The sequence below is a fragment of the Vidua chalybeata genome, chromosome 20 (genome assembly GCF_026979565.1).
Source record: "Vidua chalybeata isolate OUT-0048 chromosome 20, bVidCha1 merged haplotype, whole genome shotgun sequence".
NCBI lineage: Eukaryota > Metazoa > Chordata > Aves > Passeriformes > Viduidae > Vidua > Vidua chalybeata.
Window position 1 is genome coordinate 6,702,416 of NC_071549.1, and position 27,423 is coordinate 6,729,838.

General features: G+C 62.8%; 2 protein-coding genes across 6 annotated transcripts in view; one reads left to right on the forward strand and one right to left on the reverse strand.

Moving 5' to 3' along the window:
- Positions 1–5,935: 5,935 nt before the first annotated feature.
- On the forward strand, positions 5,936–11,794 carry HIC1 (HIC ZBTB transcriptional repressor 1). The gene is made up of 3 exons (XM_053961577.1): positions 5,936–6,097; positions 7,455–7,605; positions 8,300–11,794. The coding sequence occupies exons 2-3, from the start codon at positions 7,554–7,556 to the stop codon at positions 10,243–10,245; spliced, it is 1,998 nt and encodes a 665-aa protein (XP_053817552.1). The 5' UTR covers positions 5,936–6,097; positions 7,455–7,553; the 3' UTR covers positions 10,246–11,794.
- A 2,105-nt stretch (positions 11,795–13,899) lies between these two features.
- SMG6 (SMG6 nonsense mediated mRNA decay factor) overlaps positions 13,900–27,423 on the reverse strand; it is a 103,785-nt gene continuing 90,261 nt past the window's right edge. For 4 of the 5 annotated variants that reach the window (XM_053960824.1, XM_053960826.1, XM_053960828.1 and 1 more), the window contains exons 15-19: positions 26,478–26,627; positions 19,443–19,596; positions 16,022–16,233; positions 15,689–15,770; positions 13,900–14,153 (exon numbers count right to left, since the gene is read on the reverse strand). In XM_053960824.1, coding sequence (XP_053816799.1) covers positions 14,023–14,153; positions 15,689–15,770; positions 16,022–16,233; positions 19,443–19,596; positions 26,478–26,627 — 729 coding nt within the window. In that variant the 3' untranslated portion in view covers positions 13,900–14,022. The remainder of the gene's footprint in view (positions 14,154–15,688; positions 15,771–16,021; positions 16,234–19,442; positions 19,597–26,477; positions 26,628–27,423) is intronic. The other variant, XM_053960825.1, reaches the window with a different exon arrangement.

Below are 27,423 nucleotides of genomic sequence, written 5' to 3' on the forward strand. Positions count from 1 at the left end.
GCGGGGGGGGAAAAAGAGAGCGGGGTCAGGCGGGCACCGGGACACCCCCCCCATCCCCGCCCCTTCCCGCCTTCCCCCCGCCCCCGTCGGGGCGCGCTCCCCGACGGCTCAGCACCACGGACAGCGCCCGCCCCCCCGGCGCTGCGGCGGGGCCGGGGCCGGTGCGGGCCGGGGCCGGTGCCGGTGCCGGTGCCGGCGGTGGGTCATGCTTCAGTAGCCATGACTGTAGACTGTTACTGTCCTGTCCCTACGCAGCAGTAAGCAGTCTAGAGCCAAGGTGCCGACGCTCTGACTCGGGCTCTCCTCGACGGGGTCTCCGCGCTCTTTAGACGCAGCGGGGTGAAGGCGATCGACCCCCCCCTCCCCGGGCTGCGGAGCCGGCAGCACCCGGGCTGGGGACACGGGGCTGCGGGGGAACCCGAGGGAGGCGGCGGTGGAGAGTGCCTGGCACGGCGGCACCGCGGGATGGGGCTGGGGGGTCCCGTCGGGGGCGGCTGCGGGGAGGCTCGGAGAGGGGGGACGGCGGGCGCCAGTGTCACCGCAGAGCGGGACACGCACGCACGGCCCCACACACGGATGCGCTTCCGCACCTCTCCCCGCCCCCCCCCCCCCAACCCCTGCAAGGTGCGGGCGGCCGGTCCCCGCCGTGCGCCCCCCCGGGGCGGCCCCGCGCTCAGCGCCCGCCCCCGCGCACCGCCCCCGCCGGCGCCGCCGCCCGGCCCCGCCGCCCCCGCCGCCCGGCCCGCACGTGGGGCTGCGCCAGGCGGCACCGCGCCGCCCCCGCCCGCCGCAGAGCTCCCTCCCCCCCGCCCCTCCCGGGCCCCCGGTGCCCTCCGCTCCGCCTCACCCCCGCCCCGGGGCCGGCAGGTGCAGCGCCCGGTGCCGCGGGGCTCCGCTTGCCCCTCCCGCCCCCGCACCGGGCTCCGTCCCCGCTTACCTGGGGGCCAACCCAGCCGGTGCCTTACCTCCTGCGGGCCCCGCGGCTGCCGGGCCGGGCAGGGGCCCCGCGGCTCCCGGCGGGGCCGGCGCCGGTGTCGGTGCTGCGCTGTCCGCAGCGCGCGGGGCTTTTATAGGATCGGGCTCGTAGTAACGGGGATCTCGGCTCATTCATAGAAAAGCATCAACCTACACAATGACGTGAGCGCTACGTCAGCGAGGAAATTTAGGGAACGGGAAGACGCTACTATTTATATCGGCGCGGGGGGAGGACAGCGACCCGGAGCCGGGCAGGGGGTCCGGGCTGCAACAGGACCCCGGCCCTCCCCCCGACCCCTCCGGAGCCCCCCCTGTTCCCTGGCTGCTCGAGGAGGGCAGTGGAGTAGCGCCCAGCACCCCACATCCCTTCTCCACCTGCTGCCAGACCCAGGGGCCGTGCACCCAGTGAGACACAAACTGGGGGTCCTGTCCCCCTGGGAGTGCGGCGTGGGGCACCCCCTGCCCCAGCCACGAGGGGTCCATCCACACACCCACGGGAGCCCAGGGTGCCCATCACCACTGACCACCCCGCTGGGCCAGAACGTAGCCCCATCCTGGCCTCGTGGCACCACCACGGGGCTGCTGATTTGGGGCTGTCTGAGCCCCCCGTCATGGGAAGGGGTTGCACAGGGGACCCCAGACCCGGGCACCAGCCTGGAGGTGCCCCCTGCCCACCTGCATCCCTCGCCCGCAACATCCTGAGCTGCACCTCCCACGTGCCCCCTCATAAGCCCCCCTGTCCTTCCAGTGTCACCAGCACCCATGGGTGCCACCCCAATGCGCTGCAGGACAATGGGACAGCACAAGAGGTGGTGGGGGGCCAGTTTAGAATACATGGGGTGAGCAACCCACTGCAGCACCGTGCTGCCCTGACCCCTCCAGCCTCACAATGGGGCCTGGCCCTCACTCCCACCAGGGTTGGGTCCCCAAAAACCATCAGTGCTACAGAAGAAGGTTGTGGCTTCACGGGTGAGTTAATTTTGGCCTCTTGCTCCTTCCCAAGTGCCAGCACCCCCCCCCGCCCCCGCACCACCCCAAGACGGGCCTTAGAGTCATATCCAGGGGGATTTGGGAGCATCCTTTCCCCCTTTATGCACCTGTCCATCCATCCATGCATCGCCCCCCCCCCATTCTTGCTGGAGCCGTCTGACCTCACTCTGCTCTGGCGAAGCATCACACCGGTAACCACAGCAACAGCGGCGTTGTCATTGACAGCAGCATCCGCGCCCGCCAGCATCCGCCGCTGAGCAGGGCCGCGCTGCTGCAAGGCCACACGCTGCTACGGGGGCCTCAAGCCACGACTCCCCCCCACTCCCTTACCCCTCACACCCCCAAATACCTGCAGAGCGGCTCAGAGGATTAACCCCTCCCAACCCCACCTCCCCATCCTCCACCAACCACCCCGCTCGAGGTGCTGCCACCCACTCTAGAACTCCCCAAAACGCCTTACCCACCCCCTGCTAGATGGGGGTGTCCCTCTCCTGTCCCCCCCGCTTTTTTTTTCTTTTTTTTTTTTTTTTTTTCCCCCCCCCACGCAGCACCGGCGCTCGCCCCGTCGGGGGCTCTCCGGTTCGGGAAGGGGAGGTGGGGAATCGCTGCCGCAGCGCTCCCCGCCGCAACCGTGACTCAGCCCGGGATTAGTCAGCAACCGGGGCCGGCCCACCCGCAACCGGCTGCGCAGCTCCGCCGCTCCTCCGGGGGCCGCGACCCCCCCCCACTCCACGTCCCGGACCCCCGACGCGCACTTTGTGCGCGTCGGGGGTCCGGGACGTGGAGTAGGGGGGGGTCGCGGCCCCCGAGGAGGGGGTGTCGCATCCCGGAGCGCGGCCCGTTGCTGCCATCTCGTGGGCTTCCCACCAGTGATACAGCCGTGTCCCTGTCGTGGGAGGGGGGGTGAGAGGAGCCGGTGGTGTGGGTGGGGAGGGGGAGGTCGCCTGTAGGGCTTGGGAAGGGGGTGGTCGGTGAGGGGGATTGAAGGAGGAAGGGAGAGAGGAAAGGAGGTCTCGTTGTGCCACCGTGACTCCACAGGGGTGGGGGTCTTTGCCTGCTTGGACATCACCCCACAAGGAAGGGATGCCATTGCCCCTGGGTGCATCACTTCAAAGGAAAAGGGTCTCATCGCCTCAAGCCCCCAAATATCGCCCTGCTGGAAGTGTTCCTCACCCGATCTGAGCACTGTGCCACAAGGAAAGTGTCTCACTGCTCCATAAAGCATCACCCCTAAGGGAAGGGGTCCCAATGTTTCATCAAGCATCATCCCACAGGGATGAGATCATCAGCTGCCTGCAGAGAAGGGGTTCCATCACCCCATCAAGTGTCATCCCACAAGGAAGGGGTCCCACTGCCCCAGGAAACAGCACCTGGCAGGGATGGGTGCCCTTGTTTGACTGAAAATTGCCCTCAGTTGGCAAAATTGTCCCCAAAGCATCACCCATAAGGAAAGGGGTCCCATCATCTCACCAAACTCTGGCCCACAGGGACAGGATCCTCATCTACCTGCAGAGGACAAGTCCTGTCACCCCATCAGGCACCATCCCACAAGGAAGGGGTTCCATTGCTCCACAAAGCATCACCTCACAGGGACGGGTGCCCTTTTCTTCCCAAACATTCTCCCATAAGGAAGGGATCCTATTGCCCACCAGTTCAACAAGGGCAATTGCAAAGCCCTGCTCCTGGGGAGGAAGATCCCTGAGCTCTGGGATATCCCAGGGACTGTCCAGCTGTTCAGTGGAAAAGACCTTGAGGGTCCTGGGGGAAGGACAGGAAGTTGACCACGTGTCCTTGGGATGAAGGAGGTGAATGGTGTCCTGGTCTGTGTTGGTTGACAGCATTGAGAGGATCCTTCCCCCTGCTCAGTCTTGGAGTGCTGGGTCCAGTGCTGGGCTCCCAGCATGGAAATACTGGAGAGAGTCCAGGGAAAGGAGCACTAGGAAGAGTAAAGGACTGGAGCATCTCCCTGATGAGGAGAGGCAGAGAGCTGGGAGAAGAGAAGGCTCCAGGGACCTATCAGTGCATACACACACACCCCTGCAGGGAGGGTGTGGAGAGGACAGAGCCAGACTCAGCTCCGTGCTGCCCAGTGCCAGGACCAGGGGCAGGTGGCACAGACTGAGTCCCACGGCTTCCTCTGACCATCAGGGAGCACTTCCACACTGGGAGGGGAGCACTGGCCTGGGCTGCCCAGGGAGCTGCTGGAGTCACTGTCCTTGAAGATATCCAAAACCACCTGGGCAAGGTCCTGTGCAGCCCTGGGTGACCCTGCTGGGGTTGGGGGATGACTTCCTGAGGTGTCTCCCAATCTCAGCTCCCGCTATTTGATTCTGTCTCTTGTGCACCTGGATGTCCTTCCACAAGGAAGGGTTGCCCTGCTCCATGAAATATCACCTCGCAGGGATAGGTGCCCTTGTCTGACCAAGTATCACTCTGCAAAAAAGGGTCCTCTCAGTGTCACCCCAAAAGAAAGGGGTCCTATTCCCCCATCAAGCCTTGGTCCACAGGGAAGGGCCCCCCAGCCACTTGAGCATCACCCCACAGGGAATGACTCCCATTGTCCACCCCAGCGATGCCACCCAGACAGCACAGCAGAGAGCAGCCGCTCTGGCTGGGCCTGTGCTGTGCCAGGGAATCTCTGCCCTTCCTGCTGCTTTTCAGGGATCCTCTCATGACGGAGGACACCCCTGGGAGAACTTGGCAGGGTCCCGTGGCTGCCCCCAGCCTTGCTTTGCAGCAGGCAGGGCTTGGCACAGGAACAGCTCAGGAGACGGGCAGGGGTGACCCAGGGCTCATCACTGTCATGAGTTTCCCAGCCTCAGCCCAGCCCAGGTGGAGGGGACACACATCCCCCTGCACACACGGGGGCGGGGGGCGCAGTTTCGGGGCTGCTGTACCCCGGCACCGCCGGGAAAACGGAGCGCGGGCTGCCAGCGGGGGCTGCAGGCTCCTGGCGCTGCCGGATGCGGCCCCGCTGGCCAACGCCAGTAATCGAAGACATGTGTGTGGGCTTTGGGGAGAGGCTGCGCTGGGAAACAGGGCCCTGCAGAGACCGGGGGGCTGTATCCTGTCCAAAAGCCCAGGTCCCACATGAAGCCAGGCATGCGAACGCGATCCAAACCACAGCTGGATTTGAACCGAATCTCCCAGCATCTGGGCTAATTTGCTGCAACTTTGATTGATCGTGGGGAGGGGGCACAGGCGGGAAACGCTCCAGCTCAGACCTCCCAACAGAGCCAATGACTTAACCAGAGCTGGTTCCAATCTGCTCAGCACATTGAGGCGAAAATGCCCCTTTCTCTGCGCGCTCCCGGCCGCCGGCGCTGGCTCTTCTCGCGGTCCTGCAGCCCGGCCGTCCCCGTCCCTCGGAACCGGACATCGGCTGCAGCTCCCTGGGGAGACTCGGCTGTCTTTGAGAGCTCTGGGTGCAGAACACTGGCTCAGGCTGCCGTGTTAGGATCCCTCCAGAAGGCTGAGCAGGACAGGACGGGGGATACTTGTGGAAGAAACCCCCCTCCACCTGCCCCAAACCCCTGCGGGCACCGATCCGCCCCTCTGCTCCTGGGAGAGGCCGGGAATGGGAGAGGAGCTGCAAAGGAGGGTGGAAAAGGTGAAGGGTTTTTCCATTCCCTCCCTCGGCCGCTGCCCCCGAGGCTCGGCGTCACTCAGCAGGTAGCTGGGGCAGCCCGGGGTCCCGGCCGGCCCCGGGGGATGCAGCTGTCTGGGAGCCGCTCGCTGCCGTGATTTATGCAGCTCAGCCCCATAAATTACCGGGACGGAGCCCGCGGGAGCCATCGCTCACAGCGACGTCCAGAGCTCGCTGCCAGAACCTGAAACACTTCCAGCCGTTAATTGAAGAGGGGGAAAAAAAAAATGGGAGAGGGGGGAGAAATTAGTGCCCGGGGAGTTGGGATTAAACCGCGGCTCTAACGAGGGTCGCCCACGTCCCGCTCCCAGGATCCCAGCGCTTCCTGTGGGCAAGAGCCCAGCATGGGGAGCAGGGAGGGGAATTTCTGAGCCGGTGCCTGCGATGAGCCGTGGGCAGTGACACTCCGTCCCGGTCCCCAGGGTGACGTCTCTGTAGTGAACTGGGACACGCTGAATCTGAAGGGAATCTGAAGATGAGTTCCAGGTGAGTGTGCCGAGCTGTGAGGGCAACGGCTGTCACCAGCCTGCACCCTCCCTGCCAGCACCCATCCCTTTTTGTCCCAAATTCAGGCCCGGCCAAACCCTGTCCCAGGCACCAGGGAGCCCACACTGGCTGCCATTCACCAGGGGACCAGGGTTATGGGGTGAAACCCCAAGAGCCCAAGTGGGAGGGATGGCACTGCTCGGGGTGCCCTGCTCAGGTCAGGGGGTGCCAGCGGGACACCCCAGGATTAGCAGCCGGCCTGGGGAAGCCCATCACGATGCTTTACTGTACCAGGAGGTTGTGCAAGAGGCTGCGGCTGTGAGAAAAGAGAAGTGAAAGTGTGAAGCGAGAGGCGGCTCCCCCCGCGCCAAGGGGGGTACCCCATGCTGCACCTCAAGCCCAGCAGCTTTTTCAGCGACGGCTGGAGGGATGAAGCCGGGGGAAACGTGGCTTTGCCTCCCCCTCCTCCTCCTCTTTTCCCTCCTCGTCCCAAACCACCGCAAGCCCCCAGCCCACCCCGAGCCACCGCCACCGCACATCTGGGCGCCAGCGCTGCGCGCCCCTCCCGCTTTCTGCTCTCCCCCCTCACCAGCAAATTACGCCCGTCTGCCTTCCCTCCCTGCTCCCCAGAACCCTTTCCAACATCATCTCCACTCATCGGACACGATGTTCCACCCTCTGCACCCCAAAACGATACCACCCACTCCAGCCTTCCCAGCCGATGGGTGCCACCCCGCTTTGCGCATCAGCATCCATCCCTCGGGTGGGGCCGCAAGCAGAACCCCTCTGCTGTGTCGTTCCCCAGCACCGTCCGCCCCGTCGGGTCCCACCTGCGCGGAGGAGCCGCCTCCGGTAACGGGCGGGGTGGAGCGCACCGGGAGCCGCTAGATGGCGCCCTACGAGCGGTACCGACGGGGGGGACACATCGCCCTTTGCCCGGGGACACCCCGGGTCCCCCCCCTCTTCGGGGCTCGCGGCCCCAGCCGGGCTGTCCCCGGGCAAAGAGCGATGTCCTAAGGATAGAGACCCCCGAGGGGACGGTCGGGGCGCGGCAGGAGAAGACCGGGAGGAGGGAAAAACCGGGCTGGGAGGAGGAGGAGGAGACCGGGATGGGGAGGGAGGGGTGTGTAAAGGGGGGGGCCCGGCTTGTCGGTGCCCCGCCCGGGGATGGGAGGAGGAAAACCTCCCGCCGTCCCTTTAACAGCCAGCGGCGCTGCTCGGAGTTCAGGCCGGGGTCAGGGGGAGTTCGCAGCCCGGGTTTCACCTCCGAGCTGGCGGCGTCGGGAACCCCGAGGAACCGCTGCTGCTTCTTCCACAACCACCTCCTCCTCCTCTTCCTCCTCCTCCCGTTCCGTAGGACCGGCCGGGAGCTCGGGGTATGGAGGAAGAGAAGCAGCAGAGGAAGAGGAGGGTGGAGGGGAGCAACAACCGGCGGCGGCCCCCCCGGGGCTGAGCCATGAGAGTTCACCGAGACCTCAGCTGGTTGGCGGAGGCCACCGGACGCCCAGGTAAAAGGAGGGGGGGAGCGCCCCGAAATACGGGGGAAATCAGCCGAAAAAGCAGCTCCGCGGGCGCTTGGCTTTACGCACCTGGGCGGGGGGGGCACCGGCACCGGGACGGAGGCGGGGAGGGGAGGTCCCGCTGCCCCCCACACCCCCAACCGTCCCCCCGCTCACCTCGAGGGGGGGAGAGGAAACGGGGGCGGGGGGCGCCGAGGGGTCCGGCCGGCCGCCTCCCGGGACCGGGGCGCATAAGAAGCGGGGAAGCGCGGCGGGGAGCGGGACAGCGGCGGGGCGCGGGGATCGGCGGGCGGGTGGCGGGCACCGGGTCGGGGTGTCCCCCCCTGCTCTCCGCCGGCAGGTGGGCGCGGGGTCGCGGGATCCCACGGCTGGCGGGGCCGGGGCGCGGCACTGGCGGCGGCGGCGGGTGATGTCACTTTCTTCAAAACCCTCCGGGGGTTTTCGCCCCCCTCCCGCCCCCCCGACCCGCCGAGAAACAAGCCCCCATATAAGCGGTGGCACCGGCCGGGCGGCCGCGCAGAGCGGCCGGGACGCAGCGGTGCGTGGGGCTGAGACCCGCCCCTCCCACGCCACCCACCCCACGCGTGGGTGAAGCCCCGGACGCGCACGTCGAGCCCCCCGCGCGTTGCGGTGGGCATGCGGGGCCGGGCACGGCGCTGACGGGGCGGCCGGTGTGTTGCAGGGCGGCGGGCTCGGAGCGGGATGCTGGACGCCATGGAGGTGCCGAGCCACTCGCGGCAGCTGCTGCTGCAGCTGAACACGCAGCGCACCAAGGGCTTCCTGTGCGACGTGATCATCGTGGTGCAGAACGCGCTTTTCCGCGCGCACAAGAACATCCTGGCCGCCAGCAGCGCCTACCTCAAGTCGCTGGTGGTCCATGACAACCTGCTCAACCTGGACCATGAGATGGTGAGCCCCGGCATCTTCCGCCTCATCCTCGACTTCATCTACACCGGCCGCCTGGCCGAGTGCGAGCCGGGCAGCGAGCAGAGCCTGGGTGCTGTGCTGGCTGCCGCCAGCTACCTCCAGATCCCCGGCTTGGTGGCCCTTTGCAAGAAGAAGCTGAAGCGCAGCGGCAAGTACTGCCACCTGCGCGGGGGCTACGCACCCTACAAGCTGGGCCGTGGGCTGCGGGCCGCCACGCCGGTCATCCAGGCTTGCTACTCGGGGACACCACGGCCCGTGGACCTGCCGCCCGTGGAGCCGGCGGCGCCGCTCAACACGCAGTGCGGGGAGCTCTACGCCTCGGCCGCCCAGGGCACCCCGCTGCACCCCCACGGGCTGTGCCCCCCCGAGCGCCACTGCTCGCCGCCCTGCGGCCTCGACCTCTCCAAGAAGAGCCCCACCGGCCCCTCTGCCCAGCTCCTGCCCACCGACCGCCTGCTGCCCAGCGAGCCCCGAGAGCCCTCGCTGCCCCCACGGCACGACAGCCCCCCCGTCAGCGCCGGCCTCCTGGGCAGCCACGCCGCTGCCTACAAGGACTCCCCGCCGGGCGGTGAGCCGGGGGGGCACCCCCATGCCCCCGACCCCTTCCGCAGCACGCCGCCCTGCGCCGAGCCCCCGCTGCCCCGCGCTGACGGGCGAGAGCTGATGTACCGCTGGATGAAGCACGAGCCCCTGGGCCCCTACCTGGACGAGGGGGAGGCTGAGAAGGAGCTGGAGCGGGAGGAGAAGGCCGAATCGCCGCCTGCGGCACCGCAGCCCCGCTACCCCAGCGTGGAGAGCAACGACCTGGAGCCTGATAACAGCACCAGCGAGGAGACGGGCAGCAGCGAGGGCCCCTCGCCCGGGGACACGCTGGACCGCTACTGCAACCACCTGGGCTACGAGCCGGAGAGCCTGGGCGACAACCTGTACGTCTGCATCCCCTGTGGCAAGGGCTTCCCCAGCTCCGAGCAGCTGAACGCCCACGTGGAGGCCCACAACGAAGAGGAGCTCTATCACAAGGCGGCGGCCGAGCAGGCCGTGCCCTTCCTGGACAAAGGTGGCCCGGGGCTGGGTGACATCTTGCGGCCTTACCGCTGCTCCTCCTGCGACAAGTCCTACAAGGACCCGGCCACGCTGCGGCAGCACGAGAAGACGCACTGGCTGACGCGCCCCTACCCCTGCACCATCTGCGGCAAGAAGTTCACGCAGCGCGGCACCATGACCCGCCACATGCGCAGCCACCTCGGCCTGAAGCCCTTTGCCTGCGACGCCTGCGGGATGCGCTTCACCCGCCAGTACCGCCTGACCGAGCACATGCGCATCCACTCGGGCGAGAAGCCCTACGAGTGCCAGGTGTGCGGCGGGAAGTTCGCCCAGCAGCGCAACCTCATCAGCCACATGAAGATGCACGCGGCCGGCCCCGACGGCAAAGCCAAGCTGGACTTCCCCGACAGCGTCTATGCCATGGCCCGACTCACCGCCGACCAGCTGGGGCTCAAGCAGGAGAAGGCGGCCGAGCTGCTGTCCCACACCTCGCACTTCCTCAGCGACCCCAAGGCCATGGAGAGCCTCTATCCCCTGGCCAAGTTCACGGCTGAGCACCTGGGGCTGAGCCAGGACAAGGCGGCCGAGGTGCTGGTGCAGGCTCCACACCTCCACACCGAGGCCGCCCGGACCATAGAGCGATACTCGCCCCCCTAGCACCGGCCTGGCCGGGGGGCTGGGGGGGCCGCTGGGCTCCCCTCGCTGCCCCGTGTGGAGCTGGGGGGGGGGGGGCGAGAGGTGATGGGTGCTCGTCCCCTGGTGCTGCCGACGGTCCCGGAGAACTCGCTCGTAGCGAAGGCCCCTTGAGAGGTGCTCCGGGATGGATGGACGGCGTGCCCCTCGACCAGCGCCCCGGCTTGCCCGGGAGAAGCCGATAAATCAGGGACTGACCCCGCGGCACCTCCGCCCCTTGCCGTGGGGGGTGCCGGGACCCCGGCACCGGGCGGCAGCGACGCACAAGCTGTGAGGCCGGGCTGCGCCCCGAGGCTTTGGAGGACATGAGCCCGCTCCTTACCTCAGGGCTGCCCCCGGGCGAGGGGACGCCCTCGGCAGCCGCCGCGTCGCTCCGGCCCCACGGTGGGACCCGCCGGCGCTCGGCTTTGGCGCGACGGGACCCGGACTGTGCCTCCCCGACCGCCGTGAGTAGTTCGTCCGTCGTGGCCGGAGCGACGCCTCCGTGCTGAGCGGGAGCGGCCAGCGCTGGGCTGGGGGCGTGTGCCCGAGCAGCCCCCGGGCCGCGCCGGGGGCTCGGGGACAGACTGACGGAGGGGGACGGTGGGGTCTGAGCCGCGGGCGCGGGACGGGGGAGCGGCGGTCACGTCCATGCTGGGGGGGCCGGGGAATCGCGATGCTCCTCGCCCCGAAGCAAGCACTGACCTCCCGTCCTGAACGCAGGGGCTCAGCCGGCTGCTCCCCGTGTTTTTGGGAGGCGGGGCAGGGCCTGTCCCAGACTGAGCCCCTGGGCCCTGCCTCGCCATCAGGGATGCCCGGGGCACCCGGGCCAGCCCCGGGACCCGGCGGATTCGCCCTCGGGCGGCCACTCGCCTTGATTATTTTCTATTTTTTTATTTTTGCCAAAGACGCCCGTCTCCAGCGCGGCCGAGCCGGGCCGGGGGATTCCATGACAAAGACAAAGCGGTCTCTGGTTTGTCAGCTACGGGAGGTGGGCAGGGGCTGCGGGAGGGGGCTGTGGGGCAGAGCCCTGGGGGTGCATGTGACCTAGGGCCGAGTCCCCCTCGGGCACCTTCTGCCACCACCGCACTCCCTCTCCCACCTTCTGCTCGGTGTGGGCCAAGTCCCCCCAGCCTGGACCCCCCTGGCCCGTGCCCTGACCCCTCCGTTGGGGCTAATGTGAAGCTTCTCCCCCTTCCTGAGCCCCCTCCTATCCTTTGCACACGAGGCTCCGGGCGGCCGCCAGCAGCGACTGCCCCCGGCCTCGCAGCCACTGTGCCTTAGCCTGAGCTGGCCGCTCCTGCCCAGCTGCCCCCCGAGCCTCCCGGGGCTGTCCCGGTCCCCCAGGGCCGGCAGTGTCCCCTGGAGCTGCCGTGGGGTGACTGGCGGCGGTGGCAGCACCCAAAGCACAGCTGGCAGCACCCAGCGGGGCCCCAGCCCCTCCTGTATCACGTCCGATTTGTACACGGGCTTCTCGCCCTTTTTTTTTTTCTATAGTCGAAATGGAATGAGCAATAAAGTGACATTAACACGCGTGGCCTCGCGTTCTTCTCTGGGGAGGGGCCTGGCTGATGCAGGGCTGAAGCTGAGCATGACTGGGAGTGACCCCGGGGGTCGCCTGTGAGTGCAGAGCTGCAGGGAGGGGACCCAAGGGGCTTTGTTGTGCATCTGGTTAGCCCAGACCCCCTTAGCTGGGAGGCAGCAGCAGATGCAGGTGGGACAGAGGTGTTGTCATCCTTACAAGGTGTCCCACTGCTGTCCCTCCCTGGTGTCCCCCACCCCAACCCCAGCAGCAACTCCTGGGCTGACAACAAATGACACACCACGCTGCACTGACACATGTTTAATACTAAAAATTATTAAAACCAACTTAACGTCCCGAACGCGGGCGCTGCCCAAGACAAGGGCTCCCAGCAGCCTGGCAAGGATGGCCCCAGGCACTCAAGCTCTGCTCGCCGTTGTGCCACCTGGTCTGGTGGCACCAAAACTGTCCCATGGCCGAGCCTGTGACACAGCTGGCAGAGCTGCAGGGCCCTCCAGGCTGGTGGTACCTCAGAAAGGGCCTCGGAAAGCAGCGCCGGGGCAGCGCCGTAAGAAAACAAACATTAAAACACACCCGGCGTGGAGGAGAAGGCAAAGTCTCTGCAAAGCTGGCAGCCAGCACGGCTGTGGGCGAGGAATCGGGGCGTGGGTGCTGCGCCGATGGCTCCGTGTGCCCCACAGCAGCCGTGGGCACCCCAAAGTCTCTGTGGGCCGGGCTGTGCCCTGCAGCACAGCTGTGTGCCCGGTGCCCCGGGCTGGGCACTGCTCTGGCACAGGTTTTCCAGCACAACCCGTGTGTCCATCGCGCTGCCGAGGCTCTGACCCTGGTGCTGGCCCTGCCCGTGGGGCTGGGCAGCTGGCACAGGGGTAACTGGGCTTCCTGATGCAGACTCCGGCTCCGAGCCACCCACACCGGAAAGGAAAACGCTGGGCTCTGTCCTGCTGCTTCCTCCACCACCTCTGACACGTCCCTCCCACGGCTGCGGCGCCCCAGCGGGGACCAGGGGTGGCCTTGGGGCTGCTCCCACCCTCGGCTCATGGGACTGGGACTTGACAGAGCTCCAGGGGCTCTGGTTCAGGGGTTAATGCTCCCTCTTAGCTTCTGTATCGGGTGTGTCACTGGGGACGGGACACTTGGTGATGGGACAACGTGGGGTGTGGAAGGCTTAGCAGCACCCCAACCCCAAATCCAAGTGCAAAATGACCCAGGGACGAGGCAATGGCTCCATCCATGGATCCTCTCAGCTAGGCAAATAGTGGGGCTGAGCATTTCTGTGGTTCTCCCTGACTCTGCAGCCATAGGCAGAAGCCAGATCCCACATGAAGAGGGGCCTGTGGCAATGTGAGGACACACAGTACCCACGGGACAGCCGGCCCTGGGGTCCTTGGAGAATTTTGTTAGCCTCACACTGAGTCTTAGGTCAAAAGCGTGCCTAAAGGTAGCAGGGTAGGACTAAAGGGTTTGGAGGAGAAGGGAAGGGGCAAGTAACGGCTGGGGTGGGCAGGGGATCAGGACAAAGCAGCTGTGGGGGTGTTCAAAGCCTCCCCCAGCAAAGCAGGCAGGGCACACACCTGAAAACTAACCTACACCAAAAAAATGAAACTCAACAAGCAAACCCCGCACCACGGAGAGGACAAACCCCTCTGCAAGCAGCACTCGTGCACGGGGCAGCACACAGTGGGGAAGGGGATGGGGACCTGGGGCTGTCTAGCCATGCAGAACAAATAGGCTGGGGCAGGGGGAAACCTGCCCTTGAAATCCATGGCCTCTCCAAGGGGTACAGGCTGGACTAAACAATCCCAAAGTCTGTGCCGGCGTGTCCCCAATCTCTGCGCTACGCAGCCTACAAACCCAAAGAGCCACCGAGGCGTGACTCGAGCTCTCTGCACCCAAGCAAACCAAGCGAAAGGCTGGTGATCCAGCACAGGGCTCACCCAAAGCTTCCCTCGCCAGCAGGGCTCTCCAGCTCCGCGCTGGCACTGCCCAAAGGCCGGCGGGACCCTCAACGGCCCAGCCTCCACGTGAACCATCCACAGCAATGACCTTCCCAGCTGGTCTGCCCTCGGGGGGCCCTTCTCAGCACGGCCATTCTGGGGTGGGTTGAAGACGTGGCGTTTATTGTTCGTGGTGGGCTGGCGGCGGTGGCGGCGCTGGAGCCGGGCTCCCGCCGTCAGGGGCTGCGTGACTCGCTCAGGGGCCCTGGGCCCCGCTTGGCCTCCTCAGCCCTCCTGAGCCCACTTGAGGAAGGTGGGGATGTCCCGCACCGGCACGTTGCGGGTCAGCGCTTTGACTCGCAGGTTCCGGTCGTCCGTCAGCAAAACCACTTCCCTGAGCAAACGGATGGGATCGTCTGCAACGAGACACACACAGACAGCACAGTGAAGCTCAGGCCTGCCCTGGGCCTTCCACCCATCCCATGGTGTGCTCCTCTACCCTCCCTGCTCCCGGCTCTCAGCTCCCCGCTCCTTGCCAAGCTTCCTGCTGGGCCTCGGACACAGCCCTGCATCCCCAAGGCCATCTGCTGCCCTCTCTGTGCTGCCCAGGGATGATTTGTGGTCACTGCCCACTGCCCACGGGGGTGGTGGACTGGCCACAGGCTGGGAAGAGGAGGTCCCTGCCTGACCCAGGCCAGGAAGACGGCCTGCGACCCTGGCTCCAGCAGGAAGCTGGTGCTATTATTCTGTTGATCTCATTATAAGATCTAAAGCCACCCCTTATTTTTTGCGGAGCTTTTTTGGAGTCGCCACTGACACCGAGGCGTTTCTGGCTGGGACTCAGACAGACACTGAGAGTTGATGCCTGAGAAACAACCGAAGGGATCTTGCCCCCAGATGGATGAGCTGCCCCGCACGCAACGCGCCGGGCTGGGATGTGGGAGCCACGCTTACGTGTGTGCGAGGCAGGGGAAGCATATGGGGTATGTGTAAGCAGCTGGGTCCTGTGACCAGAGTACTGTTCCTATGAGCACAGGAAACACAGTGCCTCCGAGCCAGGACGGGAATGGAAAAAACAGAGTTTATGGGAGCCCAACATGGGCCCAGATTGGCTGCACAGGGAGCAGCGGGACGAGGGGAAGGGGAGGGTGGCCAGGAACGCGGGCTATGGTCACGGTGTTGGGGCTGGGGATGGCGGGTGAGCGCCTGGCTGGCCTGTGCTGGAAGGAAGGGAACTGGGGGCTCAGTGGGAAGGCAGGCCAAGGATTGAGAGCTGCCTCAAGTGGGACCGGGAGGTTTTGCGCGGACACTTTAAGAAATGTGTAACAATAAACATCCTCTGCCCCGCGCTGGTGACGCGCCTCCTTGTTACAAACCAGAGGCTGTCAGCTTGTCAGGCCCCATTCCCCATAATCCACATGATTTCAAAATTCAGCATCATTTGCACATAAACATTTGGTGACGGTTTCTCTGTGAATCTGACAAGTTAAGCTGCTAAGAATTCGTGCTGACAAATGCGGGTTGATTTCTTGGGCAGCTGCTGATGTGATTCCCATCCCTGCCGCCCTGGCAACAGCCTGGAGGCTGTCTGGTCCCAGCACACATGGCTGATGCCAACCAGGAATCCAGAGGAAAAAGACTCCTGGACAGAAAGCATCAGGGGTCATGGGGAGGAGGCATTTTCTGGCCCTTTGTCACCACAAAAACGGATCTGTGGATGTTTATGGTGGGTTTGTCACAGGCTGGGGCATCCCCAAGGTGCCATGAGGTGACATTTGGCAATGAGGTGGGAGGGCCACAGCCTGGGGCTGACCGGAGGCAGGAGGTGGCACCTTGGTGTTGAAAGAGGCAAAATGCAGGAGGGAACAGATCCAAGGGCCATGAAAGAGAAACGGGAGGAGTCTGTGGAATGCAACAGAGAAGGGACAAAGAGGATGTGAGGATGTCCCACCTTTGTTGGAAGGCATGAAATCCTTGGCCTTGTCATTGCAATAGTGGAGGCAGCAGGACAGAATCAGGTCATCATTGTTTCCCTGGAAAAGAATGGGCAAGGTTACCCTTGGCAGGGAAAACTTTGCACCCCACCACCCTGAGTGCTGCACCGCCTCGAGACAGCCCAACACGGCTCAGTGAGAGCAGGGCTGCCACAAGCTGAGACACAAGGGCCTGCTCAGCCACCTGCAAAGTGGGGACACGGAGCCACCCCCTGCCAGAGCTCACGGACCTCAGGATCCCTGGTTTTCCCTGAGGAGGTGGTGGCAAAGAGCTCCCCGATGCCCCTTACCTGCTGGCCAGTGGTGTCCTCGCTGCGGAAGGAGATGGACTCCAGCTCGTTGCCTCGGCTGGTCAGAGCCCTCAAACAGTTGTCCCGGCTCTCGAATCGCTCCTCCAGGAACTCGATGGACTTCCTGGCTCTCTCCTGCACTTGGCGGGCATAGCCTGCAGCCCGGTGCTCCATCTCTGGGCCCTTGGCCAGGCCATCCAGCTCGTTTATCACTTCAAACAGGAAGAGGAGGTACAGTTACTATGGGACAAGGTGCTCCCATGACCCGCTGCTGGAGCACGCAAGTTGCCAAGGCCTCAGGGCCGGGGCACTGGGAGCTGGCTCAGGAAATCTGGGTTCAGCTGCTGCAGTGTCCCTGTGCTCCTGGACTTGGCTGCAGGTCTGGAAAAGCTTTGCTGCCCTCCACCTCCGTGGGTCACCTGGCTCGGCCCCGAGAGCGCAGGCACCTCACCCCCGCAGTGCAACTGGTGAGGGCAACTGGCTCTGCCCTGCCAAACACCAGGGAGCATCACTGTGCCCCCCAGCCCACACTGCTGTATTGTGCCAACAGCACGTCCGTGCCTGGCGGTGTCAGGAAACCCTGAACTCCTGCATCCTGCTCCTCTATCTCCCAGCACAGCGATGGCCCGTGGCACTGTGCCTCCTGCCCGTGTGGCACTGCCTGCCTCTGCACTGTCTGACTGCAGGGCTGCACACACATGGGAACAGGAAGCAGGCAGTTCCCACCCTGGCACTATTTCCCACACAAATCCCAGGCCTGTTTTCCCACTTGAAGCCACCACCCCGTGCTCCTGGCAGGGAACACGCTCCTTTCAACACCTCACCCATCTGGCTTTGCGCATCTGTCCTGCCTCGAGACGAGCTTGGAATCCAGGTGGATTCCCAACCTGTTCACCTTGACTGGAACCTCTTGTACTGCTGCCAAGTGGTTGGGAACTCCAGCTGCTCCATCCTGACAAGCCCGAGGGACCCAGAGCTCCAGGAGGGACCAACCCCTGGGTGCTGGGGCTGCTGGAAGAGCCGCTCTGCGTGCACGAGCGACAACGCTCCTGAGCACATCTGGACACACCCTTGTATGCCCGGTCTCACAGCTGGCAGCAGGGCTGGGCACACAAATGCACATCCAGATGTGCAAACAAGTGTCCCCTGGCTGTGCTGGTGCGCGGGGCTGCGTGTGCACGGAGTTGGTGTGCACGTGTGTGCGAGGGAGCCTCCGCGCGCTCTCTCTCTGTGTGTGTGTGTGTGTGTTTGAGCCATGGCTTCATTTCTGAAGATTGTTTCCGAGCTTGGAGCCAAGTCCTGAGTTCAAGTGGGAACTATGCATTCCTTGGGGGGTTCGGGGAGAGAGCTCGGGGTCTGAGGCCTCTCCCCAGTGCTGTGAATCACTGCCCGGGGAGCCTGCGTGATCGCTCTGTTCCATGGTGAGACTGGCACTCACTGTCTGGGTATTCCAATTAAATCTGCGTGGAGCTGCTTTGCTCTTCCCTGGCTGGAGACTCTTCTTGCTACCGACCTGATGCTGCCATTTCCACACAATGCACGGCTGGGCCCGGGGTGGGGGGAGCCGTGCAAGAACGGAACATCAAACAGGAAAAGCTGGTATTCCCTCCCGAAATCCGCCTTCCTGCTTCCAAGCTAAACAGGCTTCAAAGGGGAGGCTTGTTTGTGCTTCTGCACCAGGCCTGGCTTCTCCATGGCGGGGTCAGGCTCAAGGAGCACGGAGCAGGTTAAAGAGCAAGAGAAACAAACCCAACGAGAAGCCAAGCGCTTAACCCCTTGCTGCATCCCCGGGAAGAGCAGGGAGCAGTGCCGGGGGAAGGGCACTGTGCCTCTCTCCAGTCTGCCCAAGGGACATGGCACCAAGGCCTCTGTCCCCAGCAGCCACAGGCCCAGGGGATGGCTTCCTCCTGCCATACTGACAGCTATCCTGAGGGATGAGGGGGAATGTGACCAACAAGTGCATGGACAGGGAGTTGCTGGCTTTGGGGTGCTTCTGGGGGGCTTGTGGCAGCAGTGGGAGATGAGTTACTCTGTCCCCATATGACAAGGCAGCAGGACAGGAGTGCACTAGAAGTGCTCAATCGTGCCTGTGGCAGGGCAGGCCAGGCTCCTTTTGCAGGTTGAGGGCAGCAAAAGGAGGACAGGGGGAGGACCAGAGTTTTCAGCTCTCCTGCTGCCCCTGGCTGGGGTTTGATGCAGAAGCCTCCCAGCAACCACTGGAGTGCACCAGGAGGCAAAGCCATGGCTCCAGGGCAGGTCCCAGCTCTCCCAGGTGTTAACATGCCCCATAGCCCCCAGGGCTTCCCAGGCTCTGCTGGTGCTGCTGACTGCCTTCCCTCAGCTTCTGCAGTGCCAAGCCACGGAGCAACTTGGCAGCTCCTGTGCTGAGCTGGGCAGGCATCCAGCCCTGCTCTCCCCACCCAGGGGTGCCACCCCCAGCCCCAGGAATCCCTCCTGAGCTGGGCTGCTCAGCCTGAGGGGAAGGGCAGCAGCTGGATGTTGGCTCTGGGACAGGCAGAGCTGTCTGCTGGATACCAGGAGTTGAAAAGGAACCCCCACAATGGCTCGGAGGGCAGCACCCCCGCATGCCACGGGGTGCACCTGTGCCATTTCACTGCCTGGACACCCACAGAACCCAGCTGGTCCCCGGCCTCCTGGGGCTGTGGATGGGACGTGGGCTCTGCAACGCTCAGCCCCACTCCTGCCCCAGGCTCTCCTGCTGTCCTCGGGGATCCTGTGAGTGCCAGGCTGGCAGCGGGACGTGCCAGGCGCCGCAGTGCCACTGGCCGGAGGAGCGGCACCTCCAGCTCGGAGAGGGATCAAGCAGCCAGAGCAAAGGCATCGAACCAAGCGCTGCCGCCACCCCGGGAGACCACCCAGCAGCACAGCCGTTATCTGCCAGGGTGAGTGTTTACCAATAACGGGAACCAGCTTGCTGTTTTACTGCGAGCTTTATAAGGATAAAAAGAAGGGCTGGGCTTGAGCAGCTCCGAGACGCTGGGACACAGGCCGGCCATTTGCTCAGCCTGCCTAAGCCCCAGCTCAGCTGGGATAAGCTATCTGCTCTGATTGTTTAACAATTCCTTGCTCCCTTTGAAATTCCCTCCAAATCCTGTTTAACACCCATCTGCTTTCTTCCAGTCCCTGGCACCCCCCAAATGAAGCACCGGGAGAAGTTTGCTGAGTGCTGTGGGCAGAAGGCTGGCAGGGAGGGAGCAGGGTGACAGGGGCTGAAGGAATGCCAACAACGATTGGGATGAGACAGGGCAGGATGAAGTCTAGTCCTATGGCACAAGCTGACCAGCTGCAGACCACACAGGCACTGAGGGCACGTGGGGCACAGAGAGAGGGAGCCAGACTGGAGGGACAGACCACACCAGGGGAGAGGGGAAATCCCCACCACAGCACTGACCCTACTCACCGATCAGGGGCACCACCAGGATGAACTTCCTGCAGTCCAGCAGTGTGACCAAACTGCTGAGGTGGTCGATGAAACCATTGGTGTCTGGGACCAGAAAGACAGGTCTGATCTCCAGCTCCATCTGCCTCATTTGGCTCTGGTCTTTCAGCACGGCCTGGAGGAGAAGGAAGGACACATGGTGAGTAAGGAGGATGTCAGCTCTACGACCCGTGGACCCTGAGAGAAGAAGATAAGCCTGGTTGGCACGTACAGATCCACGGGAAGGGGACTGGGAGGAAGCTGCATCCATCCCACCTGCACACCCCAAACATCAGCTCTTGCAGGCCCACAGTACACATGTGAGCAGGATGGCAAAGGCCTCCAAGAAAACATTCTCCTAGAAAAAAAGCCCTGTCCAGGCTTTGGGAGAACTGGGACCAGCCTTGAAAATTGAGGTATTTTGGGAATTGTCCTATTTGTGGGACTGGCAGTTCCCAGGATCATCTGTACTCGTGCCAAAGGGGAGGGAGGAGAGGGGTTCTGGGGCTTCACATGGAAACAGGTCAAGGTGACAAGAGACAAAACAAACCAATTTGGGATACATAAGTCTTGCCAACAGCCTCCTAACACAGGGACACCAAGCAGGCAGCCAGAGATCTGTGGGGTAGGGATCCTTGGCTGAATATCTCCTTCACTGTCCTACCACCTCCTGCACATGCCTTGCCTTTTCCGACTCCATCCAGGCTGGGAAACCAGGTGGGTTCCAGCCCTGAAAACTCATAGCACTGTCCTTGGTCGAGCCCTTCACACCCACAGAGACCAGAGGTGCTCACACTCACAGGGGGAGGGTCTGCTGGGGCTTGCTGGCCGCCCTCTGGGCTGCACCTGGACCTCTGGCCAAAGTCAGTTGCCAAAACGGGACCCCAGAGCTCACGTATTACTTTCGAGGCTCTCGAAGGACTTGGGCTCTTTAGTAAGCCACAGGCTTAAAAAACTCAGGATGCTATTCTAGTGCTTCCTCTGCTTAAAAATAGCTTCCCTGGACTCACTGATGTTTGTTGCCTCTAATAGGAACCGGTCACCCATGGAGCACAGCAGAGCTGCTGTGGAACGCATCCACCATGCAAACCCTTCTGAGACCAGGCTCGGACCCACCAGATGTGCCCTGGGCACACATGGTGACCACCAGCCCTGTCCTGCCCAATGGTATGGGGAGCTCCCCCTCCCCACAGGGAGGATCCCAACCCTCCCTCAGTCATGCCAAACCCTCGGAGGCGCACTGGAACAACGAGCTGCATGGGCCAGCAGTGGCCATGGAAAGAAGTGGTTTTTAAATTCATTTCCAAGTGTTGTCACCTGGCTTTAAATCAAGGCGGCTTGATGCTGCCACCTCCCACAAGTGTCTCCAGGCAAGGCAGCAACCAGAACCTCACCACGTGCCTCCCACCCTCCTTCTGGCAGTGCTGGTCCCGGGGATGTGGCTCCCACAAACCCTTAGGGGCAGGCAGAGCAAGGAGCATGCCAGGTCCTGTCTGCTGCATGCCAGCGGAAGGACATGCCTTGCCCATCTGCACCAGTGTCCCCAGGCTGCAGCTCTGTACCTTCACGTGCTAGATGCCATCCCTGCCTGTGCTCTGCCTTGGCACTCACTGGTGGCACAGGAAGAGCTACAGTCAGGGACTGTAGAACCAACCCCAGTATAAAATTGCTGCTGCCCCCTCACCACAAGGAGAACGGCAGGTAGGGTGTCTCCGCGGGGTTTTGGGGTGTGGGAGGAGCTGCTTGTCCCTGGGAGGCACTGGATCCTGCTCCAGCTGCCTTGGGGAGATAGAGAAGGGCTCCAGAGACCAATGCGGAGACTCAGAGAGTGGCAAATCCCCTGTGGGGCTGCCATAGAGGTCAATGGCCCTGAAGTTGCAGGAAGTGGGGGTGAAACCACGCAGTTTCCACTGAATAGTGACAGTCCTATGTGAACAAGAGCTGGTGGCAGGAGGAGACCCCGGCCTGCACCCCAATACAGTTCCTGAGCCTGTGACTCACCCCCGCCCGTGCAGGTGACCTCAGCAGCGTCAGCAGGATGCTCACCTACCCCTCCGGCCGGGGGCACGGGGGTGACGGCGGGGAGGGCAGTACCCTCGTGTGTGGCATTTGCCCCGGCGGCCCTCGCGGGCCGTACCCGGCCGATTCCTGGCAGCCGCCAGCAACGCCTGTGCCGGCCGTCACGTCCCATTCCGCTCGCCGGGCCGCCCGGTGAGAGAAGGACACAGGATGCGCCGGGAGTGAAAGAGCGAGGTCGGCGGGGAGCGTGCCAAGTCCCCGCGCACAGCTCCGGGCCGCTCGGGGAGCCAGAGGGAAACTCGCCTTTGCAGAGTTCAGAGGCCGGCAGCGAGATTTATTTTTGTTTGTGTGAGTAAAAGGCTGCAGAAGCCTCCGGCCAAGGGGTTTGGGGGAGAGAGGAGTGGCCTGTGATTCATGCGGACGCTGGCTGGCCCCACGCCAGAGATGAAAGGGAGCCCATGTGCGGCAGAACCGGGGAGGCCAGTTCTGCTTAACCCTCCTGCCGGTCAGTGGGGCACGGTCCCGTGGGGAGGAAGGGGAGCATGCGGGTGTGCATCGGGATGTCCATGTTTGGGACTCAGCTTCTGTGCTTTTAGAGCTGCCTGAAGCGAGCTGCTGGTCCCACCGTGCCTCAGTGTCCCTAAAACAAGGGAGAGGGAGATGGTGGCCTGTGTGTCCTGCTGGGAGGTGGGGTTTGGAAACCACCCTGGGGAGCGCAGGGTGGATAGAACAGCAGAGGTACAGCCTCGCCCTGGCCCAAGTGTTTTGGGACAGCCGGATTTTAGCTTTGGCTTATTTGGGTTAAACAAATAGGCTCGGCTTGGCTCAACTCAGTGGCAGGGTGACCCCACAGTACTGGACGCAGCAGTGGACCTCTGAGACCAGGGGCTCCTTGCCCTCTCCTGGGCTGCCAGCTCCACCCCCCCTTGCCTCCTGCACCCGAACGCTGCGGTGTCAGCGCTGCTCCCACCCGCGGCCCCCTCCCCATCCCGCTGCTCCGGCCACGGGGGCTTCTCCCAGGAGCTGGGCCGGAGCCGGAGGTGGCTCCCCCGGCTGCCCCAGCTGGTGGCAGCACTGAGATCAGACACTCCTGCACACGCAGTCCCAAATTCCCAGCTCATCCATCAGCTGGGATCACCTGGGGAATTCCCCGGAAGCCGATGCCCGGGTGAGGGCTTCCAGCGTGGGAGGGGACGGTCCCCCAAAAGCCAGGACTTTGTGCAGAGCGACAGGAGGGCGAACTGAGAGCCTCCACCACCAGCACAGAATAGGAGAAGGCTCCACATGGACCCTGGAGCTCCGCACACGGACCCCAGAACTCCTCTGCCCGTGGTGCCAGGATGGCAGAGAGGCCGAAGAGAAAAGCGACAGGTCGCACGGGGTCATGCCGCTCAGCCAGGACGGAAGGGCCACCACCATCCTGCCACCACCTCTCTCCCGCCACCACCCTCTCCCCAACCGCGGCGAAAGCCGGCGCCGCTGCCCCTTCCAACCCCGCGCTCTCCGCGGGGATCGGATTTTCCAGGGCCGAGAACAATGCCTCCTCCAAGCCTCTCTGCTCCAGGGCTTCCTCCTCCCAAGGCTCGTCCCCAGCGTCTTCCTCGGGAGTAAACGTGCCCCGTGCCTGGTAGCACACCGGGGCCGCCGCCGTGGCGGAGCCGCCGTGGGTGGGTGTGTGCCTTCCGCAGGCTGCAGGCACCCGCTCCCAGGCAGGTGCTGTGCCGGCGCGTGTGCGCCCGCGGCATTGTTCCCGCGGGGAGGGAGAGCGTGAATGGGACACGGCTAAATTTAGCCACTTACTCACACTACCGCCACAAAGGAGCGGCTGCATCTTAAGGGGGCGGCCGTTCCGTGGGCTCAGAAGGGACAGGAGAGAGGCTATTTTGGGAAGACATGTCATAATTGGCCGCCCCGGTTGAGCTGCTTCTGTAATGCTGAGCAAAACAATAGCAGCATCCAGAGGAAGAGCCTGTTATGTTTCAGGTGGGATGTTTTCAACCGGTCAGGAAACTCGACCGCTCCCAGCGCGCAGCGGCGGCACAAAGGACAGGGGACGCTGAACAGCATGGACCAAGGGCTGGCCAAGCAGCAGGACAGGCTGTGGCTTGGGGACAGCCCTGTCTGAGAGCACTGCCTGCCCCAGCAGTGTTGCTGCCACCTCTTCTTGTCCACCTGCCTGCCTGGTCTCTCCTCCCTCTAAACACCTGAGCAGCACCCAGGGATGTGCCTGGTCTTTCACCTCGTGCTGATGCATCCCTGCCGTCAGCAGCTGTCACCAGCTCTGTCCCAGTGTGGGAATGTGGTGAGGGCAGTGGCAGGCTGGCAGTGGAGCCAGGGAGCTGCTTTGCATCTAGAGCTGACCAGGGACACAAGAGACCTGACCCTGATCTGTTCTATCTTTCCTCTCAGACTAATAGTTTTGGGGTCTGTGCTTGTGTAGGGGAATGGAGCTGAGCCGAGTTCCCTCTAAAGCTGGTGCTGGCTGAGGGCCACCCCATTTGCCATTTATCCTGCCTGGACCTGTGTTTCCTCAGCAGCTCAAGCCACAGTCCTGCAGATAGCCAGGGACAAGGACCTAAGGAGAGCAATGAAGCTCAAATCCCCCCCAAGGTGTCAATCAGCAGCACAGCTGGGCTGCCAGAGACTGGGGAACAGGGCAAAGGCAGGAAAACCTGCAGGGAAGAAGGCAGCGACTTGATCCATGAGAAGTACAACTCTGCAAGTCCCAGGTGAGGCCGTGACACTGTGCTCTCCTTGGGCACAGAAAGAAACCACACAGCCAAGAGACGAAGGCTTTGCACCCTGGGGGACTGTACACACCATCACAGATTCCACAGGAGGCAGCCACAGCACCTGGACCCCAGTCCCCACTGCTGTGTGGGGAGCTGAGTCCTGTGTGCTGAGCCAGGAGCCACATCTGCTGGACTCGGATGGAGCTGTGGCTTGTCCCCAAAAAAATGAAAGGGTGACTTGGAGAGCAGCTGACATTCCCTAGGTGGGCAGTGAATGAGAGGCTGTAACAGGGAAGGGAAAAGGTCCCCAGCTCCCACAAAACACTAAATCTGTTGGGAAGAGCAGAAAGGTGAAGGATCACAGGTTATAAGAGGGAAAGTGGAGGGGGTGGATGCTGAGCTGGCTCCAACCTGGCCTCCCACGGCAGCATTTTCCACCCGAGCTCCTCTGCTGCTCCAGCTGCATGGTCAGTACCCGGGCAGGGAGAGGACTGGGGCAAGCACACATGTTCTACTCCAGGCCGTTCCCAGCCAGCTACGGCCTGGATGACTTTACCGAAGCCCCAAGGACTTCTCCTCCACCCCGCGCCTTCAGACTCCAACTGCACCTCAGCTCTCAGCTGTGCAGCCCCTGAAGCTGCCCACACCCTCATTTTGACCTCTCTCTGCCTGCGAGCATCGGCCCCAGCACGGCTGAGGAGGAAGGGAGGAGCAGGCCGGGGGGAGAAAGCCCCTGACAACATCAGGCAGCCCCCACTCTCCCTGCAGAATGGGCAGCGGCCATCCCGGGGGGCCCCGCTGCAGCTGCGCCGCTCGCCGGGCTCTGCTGCGCGCTGCCCTCCCCGAACATGTGCAGTTCCTGTTTGCTGTGTCTGTACAAGGCAGTGGGAAGTGGGGAATTTACTTACACCTCCCGCTTAACAACCATGGGAGGCTGGAAGGCTTCAGGCCGCTTTAATTTACAGCCCATCTCTCCAATCTCTCACTCGTTTCGTTGCTGCTTTCTTCCTCCTCCTATTAACGTGACCCAGGTACCTGCCAACAATAATGGACTCGCTTGTGGGGGCGGCCTCTCCCTCCCTGCACACAAAACTTCTACCTTCGCCTTGATATGGATTGCTCCGAATTCAAATGAAAAAAAAAAAAAAAAAAAGGGGAAAAAAAAGAGAAAAAAGGCAAAATCTGCAAAGGTTGGGGTGGGTTTGGAAAAGCGAAGCGCAGTGGTTCTGGGCCCGGCGCCAGTAGCCCGAGGGTACACATGTGCAGGCTCTCCCAGTAGGGCCTTCAGCAGCCCTGTTTTACAACCACCTCGGCACACACTGCAGAGTTCACGCATATGGCCAGACAGATGTGTCTGGCTTACGTTCAAGGCTGGAAAATGAAGAATTATGGAAGTGAAGGGCCCTGGGCATTAGAGAGGGCGGAGGTGAGGGGGAGGGGAGCCAGGGAGAATTTTTCCTCTGCTGAGAAATCCTCATCTGGGCCGCGAGGCTGGAGGAAGAGGGGTTGCGAGCGAGGAGGCAGCCAACAGCCATCCACGCATGTGAGATTGCTCTTAAAGCAACAGGGTGCCTCGCCAGGCATCTGCTCCCAGTTCAACCAGTTTACTTCACCAACTCCCACTGGGAAACATGCTCTCATCAGGCCAGGGCCAGGCCAGGATCACCTGCATCCCGTCTGTTTGTCCCCATAACGATGGCAACGTTCTGGCTGCAGCGGCCGTTTGCAGATTGTTTTTCCGCCGCTGGCTCCTGCATGAACTCTGCCGTTCACGTCCCACCCTCTCCCTTGTCTGCCTGTGCCCCGTTGCACAGGAAGGCTGATTTCTCACCAAATCTCGCTGTCACGGAGCCTCTGCCCTGGGTGGGGGCACAGCTCACTGGCACACACGCAGAGGAGCCGCTGCCCCGGGGCACAGCTCGCTGCCTGGCACACACAGCACTACAGCCAGCAGCTAAAGCACTGCCCTGCCACTCCTGGGTGTGCTGGCAGCTCCATAGGGAAGCTGTGTCTGGCTTCAAGTGGGTCCCCAAAACCTTCTTTTCAAGGCCTGGGAGGGCAGATCTTACTCAGGGTGGGGACAACAACCCAGATTTGGACCTTCCAAAGGGCCAAAGCTGTTTGCTGCTGGGTTTGACAGAGGCAGCACGTGGCATTACACCCAGGAAGGTTAAGGTGCCGTGGGACATCTCAAGAAGCCTTTGAAGCATGGTAGGAAAACAGCTGTGCACCACTGGCACAGCAAGGTGGGATCAGCCCATCCTACCTGAATCTTGTCTTGACGGCGCTGCTGCTCAGCGACTTTCCTGGCCAGTGCTTGCTTTTTGGCTCTGAGCTCCTTGATGTCCATCTCTCCTCCACTGCCTTCAGTCTCAGAGTCATCTTCAAAGGCCTCAATCCTCACATCATCCTCCTTCTTCCAGGAAATGCACAAAGAGAAAAAAACAGGAGGGCAGTCACTGTAAGGGATGCTGGTGGCAGGGATCATTCTTGTTCTGCTCTTCCTTTTCCAGCAGACAAATCCCTGTCAGGCAGTCCATCACCCCTTGCTGATGGGTGACTGACTATTTCTAAACATCCAAAAGAAGGCAAATAAATAGCAAACCTTCAGGAAATGACAAGGTGAGACAGGAGGTAATGGGCAGGAAAGGCAGCGACCAGGCTGGGCAGGGGCAGCCCAGCTTTATGCTCTGCTCTAAAATCACACCCTCTTCCTCACCTTGGAAAACTCTTCCCACAGCCTTGGGTGAGTCACTGATGTTTTATTGCCTCCAGTTCTGTGAAATCATGGTATTTCCCTGTCTCTCTGCTTTGCCTGGCTGTTCAGGCTGCACATCCCTGTTCAGGCTGCTTCTTCCCACCTCCCTGCACCAGGGCAGTACAAGGCTGCTCTAACACTGCTGCCTTAATCCCACAGGGCACATGGGCTGCTCATCCTGACAGGAACCTCAGATCCACAAACTCCAGTGCCCTTCTCCATTTTGACCTCTGAGTAGTCCAGAGAGATTCCTGCACCCAACCCAAAACTTCCAGCTGGTCTGGAACAGATGTTTCAGAAGGAGATGTTCAAAATCTTGATTTTAAAGCTCCACATGATGGAGCATCCACTGTGTCTCAAGGTCACTCGTTTCAACAGTTAATTACTTCCTCTGTTAATATTTCCAGCCTACTTCTAGTCAGCCTTTGCCATGCTCCTGCTGTCCAGGAACCTT

Coding starts and splice junctions, on each gene's coding strand:
- HIC1 (XM_053961577.1), top strand. CDS start 7,554: ATGAGAGTTCACCGAGACCTCAGCTGGTTGGCGGAGGCCACCGGACGC. Junction 7,606..8,299: donor GGAGGCCACCGGACGCCCAG/GTAAAAGGAGGG, acceptor GGTGTGTTGCAG/GGCGGCGGGCTCGGAGCGGG.